The sequence below is a fragment of the Triticum dicoccoides genome, chromosome 4A, assembly GCF_002162155.2.
Source record: "Triticum dicoccoides isolate Atlit2015 ecotype Zavitan chromosome 4A, WEW_v2.0, whole genome shotgun sequence".
NCBI classification, from domain to species: domain Eukaryota; kingdom Viridiplantae; phylum Streptophyta; class Magnoliopsida; order Poales; family Poaceae; genus Triticum; species Triticum dicoccoides.
The window spans coordinates 99,052,038-99,060,322 of record NC_041386.1 but is presented as its reverse complement, the minus strand read 5'-3'; the positions used below and the strand labels follow the sequence as shown (position 1 = coordinate 99,060,322).

General features: G+C 51.1%; 1 protein-coding gene across 1 annotated transcript; it reads left to right on the top strand.

Annotated features, from left to right (window-relative positions):
- The first annotated feature begins 6,347 nt into the window (after window positions 1-6,347).
- On the top strand, window positions 6,348-8,285 carry LOC119288734 (zealexin A1 synthase-like). The gene is made up of 3 exons (XM_037568292.1): window positions 6,348-6,686; window positions 6,719-7,022; window positions 7,633-8,285. The coding sequence occupies exons 1-3, from the start codon at window positions 6,348-6,350 to the stop codon at window positions 8,283-8,285; spliced, it is 1,296 nt and encodes a 431-aa protein (XP_037424189.1).

Sequence of the window (8,285 nt, the reverse complement as noted above, 5' to 3'; positions counted from 1 at the left end):
ATCCTAATCTCGAAATACGCCAACCCAACATCGACCATTGGAGACACCTGTAGTACTCCTTTATAATCACCCATTTACGTTGTGACGTTTGGTAGTACCCAAAGTGTTCCTCCGGTAAACGGGAGTTGCATAATCTCATAGTCGTAGGAACATGTATAAGTCATGAAGAAAGCAATAGCAACATACTAAACGATCAGGTGCTAAGCTAATGGAATGGGTCATGTCAATCAGATCATTCTACTAATGATGTAACCTCGTTAATCAAATAACAACTCATTGTTCATGGTTAGGAAACATAACCATCTTTGATTAACGAGCTAGTCAAGTAGAGGCATACTAGTGACACTCTGTTTGTCTATGTATTCACACATGTATTATGTTTCCGGAAAATACAATTCTAGCATGAATAATAAACATTTATCATGATTATAAGGAAATAAATAATAACTTTATTATTGCCTCTAGGGCATATTTCCTTCAGGGAGGTCGACCATGGAAGCCATTTTCTTGGTACGACAACTTATGGAGAGATATAGGGAGCATAAGAAGGACTTGCATATGGTGTTCATTGACTTGGAGAAGGCCTATGATAAGATACCGCGGAATGTCATGTGGTGGGCCTTGGAGAAACACAAAGTCCCAGCAAAGTACATTACCCTCATCAAGGACATGTACAATAATGTTGTGACAAGTGTTCGAACAAGTGATGTCGACACCGATGACTTCCCGATTAAGATAGGACTGCATCAGGGGTCAGCTTTGAGCCCTTATCTTTTTGCATTGGTGATGGATGAGGTCACAAGGGGTATACAAGGAGATATCCCATGGTGTATGCTCTTTGCGGATAATGTGGTGCTAGTTGACGATAGTCGGACGGGGGTAAATAGGAAGTTAGAGTTATGGAGACAAACCTTGGAATCGAAAGGGTTTAGGCTTAGTAGAACTAAAACCGAGTACATGATGTGCGGTTTCAGTACTACTAGCTGTGAGGAGGAGGAGGTTAGCCTTGATGGCCAGGTGGTACCTCGGAAGGACACCTTTCGGTATTTGGGGTCAATGTTGCAGGAGGATGGGAGTATTGATGAAGATGTGAACCATCGAATCAAAGCCGGATGGATGAAGTGGCGCCAAGCTTCTGGCATTCTCTGTGACAAGAGAGTGCCACAAAAGCTAAAAGGCAAGTTCTACAGGACGACGGTTCGACCCGCAATGTTGTATGGCACGGAGTGTTGGCCGACTAAAAGGCGACATGTGTTGGGTTTCGTAGTAATTTCAAAAAATTTCCTACGCGCACACAGGATCATGTGATGCATAGCAACGAGAGGAGAGTGTTGTCTACGTACCCAACGCAGACCGACTGCGGAAGCAATGACACGATGTAGAGGAAGTAGTCGTACGTCTTCACGATCCAACCGATCAAGCACCGAAACTACGGCACCTCCGAGTTCGAGCACACGTTCAGCTCGATGACGATCCCCGGACTCCGATCCAGCAAAGTGTCGGGGAAGAGTTTCGTCAGCACGACGGCGTGGTGACGATCTTGATGAACTACAGCAGCAGGGCTTCGCCTAAACTCCGCTACAGTATTATCGAGGAATATGGTGGCAGGGGGCACCGCACACGGCTAAGGAATCGATCACGTGGATCAACTTGTGTCAACTTGTGTGTTTAGAGGTGCCCCTGCCTCCGTATATAAAGGAGGAGAGGAGGGGAGGCTGGCCGGCCAAGGGGGGGAGGCGCAGGAGAGTCCTACTCCCTCTGGGAGTAGGATTCCCCCTCCAATCCTAGTCCAACTAGGATTCCTCGAAGGGGAAAAGAGGAGGAGGGGGCCGGCCACCTCTCCTAGTCCTAATAGGACTAGGGGAAGGGGGTGGCGCGCAGCCCATCTAGGGCAGCCCCTTCTCTTTTCCACTAAGGCCCACTATGGCCCAAATAGCTCCCGGGGGGTTCCGGTAACCCTCTCGGTATTCCGGTAAAATCCCGATTTCACCCGGAACACTTCCGATATCCAAATATAGGCTTCCAATATATCAATCTTTACGTCTCGACCATTTCGAGACTCCTCGTCATGTCCGTGATCACATCCGGGACTCCGAACAACCTTCGGTACATCAAAATGCATAAACTCATAATATAACTGTCATCGTAACCTTAAGCGTGCGGACCCTACGGGTTCGAGAACAATGTAGACATGACCGAGACACGTCTCCGGTCAATAACCAATAGCGGGACCTGGATGCCCATATTGGCTCCTACATATTCTACGAAGATCTTTATCGGTCAGACCGTATAACAACATACGTTGTTCCCTTTGTCATCGGTATGTTACTTGCCCGAGATTCGATCGTCGGTATCCAATACCTAGTTCAATCTCGTTACCGGCAAGTCTCTTTACTCGTTCCGTAATACATCATCTCACAACTAACATATTAGTTGTAATGCTTGCAAGGCTTATGTGATGTGTATTACCGAGAGAGCCCAGAGATACCTCTCCGACAATCGGAGTGACAAATCCTAATCTCGAAATACGCCAACCCAACATCGACCATTGGAGACACCTGTAGTACTCCTTTATAATCACCCAGTTACGTTGTGACGTTTGGTAGTACCCAAAGTGTTCCTCCGGTAAACGGGAGTTGCATAATCTCATAGTCATAGGAACATGTATAAGTCATGAAGAAAGCAATAGCAACATACTAAACGATCGGGTGCTAAGCTAATGGAATGGGTCATGTCAATCAGATCATTCTACTAATGATGTGACCTCGTTAATCAAATAACAACTCATTGTTCATGGTTAGGAAACATAACCATCTTTGATTAACGAGCTAGTCAAGTAGAGGCATACTAGTGACACTCTGTTTGTCTATGTATTCACACATGTATTATGTTTCCGGTAAATACAATTCTAGCATGAATAATAAACATTTATCATGATTATAAGGAAATAAATAATAACTTTATTATTGCCTCTAGGGCATATTTCCTTCACCGTGAGGGTCAGGCAGCAATCCAATAAATAGGTAAACGTAGCAAGAGGCGGCAGAGTAAGCACCAGAGTCCATCCAGCACCAAACAAGCATGTCCGGGGATTCCAAGAGTGTGGCGTGCTGCAGCAAGCGCCATAGGTCCACGTATTGCACCATGGCTGTGGGGCCTAGGGCGCCCTGGATATCTTGAACCCAAGAACGAAGGTGCAAGCCCTCCTAAACTGTGCGAGTTTTGCACCGCCGTTGAGGAACCATCGCGTAAAAGAGAGGGGATATGTCGGCGATGCTTCAGCCGAAGACCCAGTGGTCTGACCAGAAGAGACATGAGCGGCCATCCCCAAGCTGCCAAGATGTATAAGCACGCACAATGGACTACACATCCTTGTCATGCGGGAGAGGAAGGTGGCTCCAAGGGCGATTGGCTCTGTGCGTTGTAGTCACAGCCAGCAAGCACACAACGCTATGCCGGCCCAGTGGATGTCCCGAACCTCCAGCCCGCCAGGATGTAGGGGTCGACATACACAAGACCAGTTAACCTTGCAACTTCCGCCAAGAGCGTCCTTCCGTCCCACCCATAGAAAGATATGGATTGCTCGGTTCACTCTTGCGAGGATGGATTTGTTCAAAGTGATGGCGACGAGGAAGTGGTTGGGCATAACACAAAGGACATGCCTCACCAGGGCAAGCCGGTCAGCGAGAGAGAGCATCGCCGCTCGCCGGGTGGGAATTTGTGCTCGATCTTCTCATCCAGCGGGATGAGTGCCAACGATGGAGCTTTCCAGGAGACACGGGCATGCCAAGGTACCGGACCGGCAAGGATGAGATGGGGCAAGCGAGGTCTCTCCGGATCATGTCCTCGTGCACCTCCGAGCAACCAATCGGGGCGGCCGAGCATTCAGCTAGGTTAGTCCGAAGACCGGAGGCAATGCCAAAGACATGGAGAAGCTCCTTGATGGTCGAGATAACATGCGTGTTTGGGTGGCAAGAAATAATGACGTTGTCGGCATATAGGGATACACTCAAAGTTGCGTGCCCTGGGGTAAGCCACTCAAGCAGACCCTTGTGAGAAGCCCGAAGAAGCAAGGAGTTATGCACATCAATGACGAGGGCGAATAGCATAGGGGATAGCGGGTCGCCTTGTCATAATCCTTGGGCATGTGAGATGGGGTGCCCAGGTACTTTGTTTATGAGGACTCGTGTCGATGCCGTGGTGAGGATGATGGAGACCCATTCGCGCCAGCGCGGGCCGAAGCCAAGATGGCGGAGGACCTCGAGGAGGAAAGGCCAGGAGATTGAGTGGAAAGCTCTGGCGATGTTGAGCGTGAGCATCATGCGAGGGAGCTTGAGGCTCTGGATGAGGTGCGCAGTGTGCTGTACGAGCATGAAAATGTAATGAATGTTGCGCCTGGCGATGAACGCACTCTGGTTCGCGGACACCATGATATAGAGACAGAGCCTTAGCGCAGAGCTTCGCAATGAGGTGGATGAGGCTGATCGGTCGATTGTCGAAGAGGGATTCCGCACACGCTTGGGCAACAAGGTGTTGTGGGCTTCATTAAGATTCTGGAAGCCACGGGCATTGAGAGAATAGAATTTCTTGAAGGCATCAAGGATATCCCCTTTGACAACGTCCTAGCATGCACGGAGGAACTCGATGAAAAACCCATCGGGGTCGGGAGCTGTATTTGCACACATGGCCTTGATCGTCCGCCAAATCTCATCCTCAGAAAATGGCTCGTCAAGCGCCAGGAGATCGAAGTGTCCAGGATGGAACCTCTCTAAGTCGAGGGAGAAGGCACGCTCCTCAGCCGAGCCAAGGATGGCCGAGAAGTGGTCATAAGACACGTCAGCTAGGGCAGTCGATTGGGAGACGGTAACTCCATTCGCCTTAAGCGAGAAGATCCAGTTCTTTTGGCGATGGTGCGCGGCGTGAACACGCCGAAATGCGGAACTCGTAGTGTTGCGCTTGAGCCAAGCGAAGCGCGAACGCTGCCTGGCTATGGAGCGTCCAAGTGACGTCAACCTAAGGTATGTTGAGACATCTACACAGCCAGGACTCAGAAGTAGTCAGGGGCCTAACGTCTTGCGCAGTGTCTAATTGAGCAATGATCTCACGCGCGACGAGGAGCCGAAGAGAGATATTGCCAACAGTCTTGGTGCTCCACCGTTGCAGGCAGCGGGCATTGGCCTTGAGGCGTGCCACCATGCGCCTGAATGGGTCGGACTCGTGCTCGACGGAGCTCCAGGCATCGGAAACCACTTGGTGAAAGCCCTCAAGTTTGGTCCAAAAATGCTCAAAGTGGAACCGTCTAGCACCGGGCGATGGCGCGGCACAGTCCAAAAGCAATGGACAGTGGTCGAACGCAGCAGAGGATAGACATCGTGCCGGTAGTTAACCTGGAGGTGCCGGGTACGTAACTCCTTCCGGTGTATTATCTTACCCTGCATTTAAGGGCTTGCCTACATGATTAAATCAAATATGAGGGTTTTTTTAATAATTCCTCATGGGTGGGCAACCAACACCTCCCCACATGCGGTCACTGACATGTGGACCAACGGCTGGCATGCTACGGGGACAAGGCGTACATTTGAATACGGAAGATGACACCATATTTGTACGGCCGGACAAATTGGAGCATCAATTTTTCGTATTTTGCAATTTTAGACATCAAACTGACCATGCAATACAAGTTTAGACACCACTGATGTATTTACCTCTATATGATATGTAGATGCTGAAGGCATGTGTTTGATTCACACCCTGCATCATTTTCTGGGATTTTCTGCCATTAGTTGGAAAAAGGATCAACGTTAATTGGGTTTAAAACTAGAAAGAGATCAGTGTACGTTAATTACATACAAAACGGGAAAGAGATCAGCAGACGTTAATTGCATTTTAAACGGGAAAGGGATCAGTGTTAGTATTTGCGGTGCAGAAGGACGCGAATTAAATTGGCAAGTTATAGAAACAAATCCAGAAAATCGTGGTCAATGAACCTTCCATTAAAAGCGCCAACTGTCACCTCGCGGCCTATGTCTCACGGCCGCCGGTCGTGATTGGACGGTGTGGGATCCGTCCGGCACTGTCCCTGGACACAATTCGCCATTCAACTTTCTCCAATAATAACATTATATGTACTGTATGATTTTTCTCAAAAGAATTAGTCTTGATCAGTTCCTTTATCATTAAGTTCTCGCAATGGGGAATTGTTGAACCAGACAGTTTAAAAGCAAGGCGACCGCGCAATCTACCATCTCTCCTTCCTGCAAATCTTTCCTATGAACCATGCAAATGGTGATTTCACTGTTTAGCTTCGTTTCTTACCGAACCTCAATTAGAGCATGTACAGCATGCAAATGGAGGTCGTCTACCTCGGCGTAGCTCTCGTGTCCTTGTGTGCCGTGCTTCTTTCCAGCCGCAGACGCAGGCGCTCGGCAATGAACGAGCCGCCGGGGCCGTGGCAGCTGCCGGTGATCGGCAGCCTGCACCACCTCGTCGGGCAGCTCCCCCACCGCGCGATGCGTGACCTAGCGCGGCGCTACGGGCCGGTCATGCTCCTCCGGCTCGGCGAGGTGCCCACGCTGGTGGTGTCGTCCCGGGAGGGTGCTCGTGAGGTGACGAAGACCCACGACTTGGCGTTCGCGACGCGGCCTCTGAGCGCCACAGCGCGTGTGCTCACCAACGGCGGCCGGGACATTGTGTTCGCACCGTACGGTGACCATCGGACATTGTGTTCGCACCGTACGGTGACCATTGGCGCCAGGTTAAGAAAATCGCCGTCTTCGAGCTCTTGTCGGCGCGGCGCGTCACGTCCTTCCGCGCCATCCGCGAGGAGGAGGTCGCCGCCGTGCTCCGCGATGTCGCCGAGGCCGCGGCGGCCACGCGCTCCGTGGAGCTGCGCGCGTGCCTCTCCGCGCTCGGCATCGACATCACGGTCCGCGCCGTCATGGGTGACCGGTTCAAGGAGCGCGATGTGTTCCTCCACGCGCTCGACCGCTCCACGAAGCTCGTGGCGGGGTTCAACCCGCCGGACCTGTGGCCGTCGTCCCGGCTTGCCGGCTATCTCAGCAGGGCCGTGCGCAGCGCCAAGAAGTGCCGTGACATCGGGAACTGCATCCTCGACGCCATCATCCACGAGCGGCTTGAGAGGGCGATGGAAGGTGGCGGGGGCCAGAAGAACGAGGACTTGCTCGACGTGCTGCTAAGCATGCACAAGGAGGCCAAGCTGGACATGGACGCCGTCAAATACGTCATCTTCGTGAGTACTCCCCTTTTTCCAATATTATTTGAAGTGTGTGCCTAGGTCTCACAGTCAAGTGATAGTGTATAAGAAGAAAAAAAGAAGAAAATTGAAGAAAAAAATATACCAATCTTCATGTGAGATCAAAGGAATATAGCATCGACTGGGACATAATGAAGCATCAGTCGACTCATACTTAGCAAAACTGTTATTTGTAAGTTTAGCTTTAATCAAGCTTATGAATACCAGAGTTTTATTTTCTTAGATCGTAAAATATCCCGAGGCATATTTTTATTAGGCGGATTATATAATTGTTTTATGGCGCAAGTATATCTAGATTCACAGCTCTCAGCCCCTTTTAAGTCTCACAAAACGAAACTCTCTCCACAATCAATGGTTCACACAGGACCTATTCAGTGCCGGCAGTGAGACAACTACGCTAGAGTGGGCATTCGCAGAGCTGATGAGGAACCCAAAGGTGATGCACAAGGCAACCACCGAGGTTCGGCGAGCCTTCAAGGCCCACGGCACCGTAGCGGAGCACCGCCTCGACGAGCTCCCGTACATGCGCCTGGTCATTCGGGAGGCGCTGCGGCTGCACATGCCCACGCCGTTGCTCCTCCCGCGGGAGTGCCGGGAGCCATGTCAGGTGCTCGGGTATGACGTCCCCCAGGGCACGCAGGTGCTAGTCAACGTCTGGGCATTGGGCCGTGACAAGCGATACTGGCCTGACAGGCCGGAGGAGTTCCGGCCAGAGCGGTTCAAGGACGAGGATGCTGTGGACTTTAAGGGTAACGACTTCTCTTTCCTGCCGTTCGGCGCAGGCCGGAGGATGTGCCCTGGGATAGCGTTCGGCCTTACCAACATTGGGCTCGCACTCGCGAGCCTGCTGTTCCACTTCGACTGGGAGGGTCCAAGTCCAGACGAATTGGACATGACTGAAGCGTTTGGCGTTACAGCGCGGCGGAAGGCCGGCCTCCTCCTGCGCCCTGTTCTCCGTGTGCCCGTTCCCTTCCCGGAGTCTACTCCACCGGCAGGCAACGGAGATCGTTAG

Bases quoted from the DNA above. Each gene is read 5' to 3' on its own strand.
- LOC119288734 (XM_037568292.1), top strand. From the start codon at position 6,348: ATGGAGGTCGTCTACCTCGGCGTAGCTCTCGTGTCCTTGTGTGCCGTG. The intron at 6,687-6,718 runs ATTGTGTTCGCA...TGACCATCGGAC, and splicing joins TCACCAACGGCGGCCGGGAC to ATTGTGTTCGCACCGTACGG. The intron at 7,023-7,632 runs ACCTGTGGCCGT...ATCAATGGTTCA, and splicing joins GGCGGGGTTCAACCCGCCGG to CACAGGACCTATTCAGTGCC.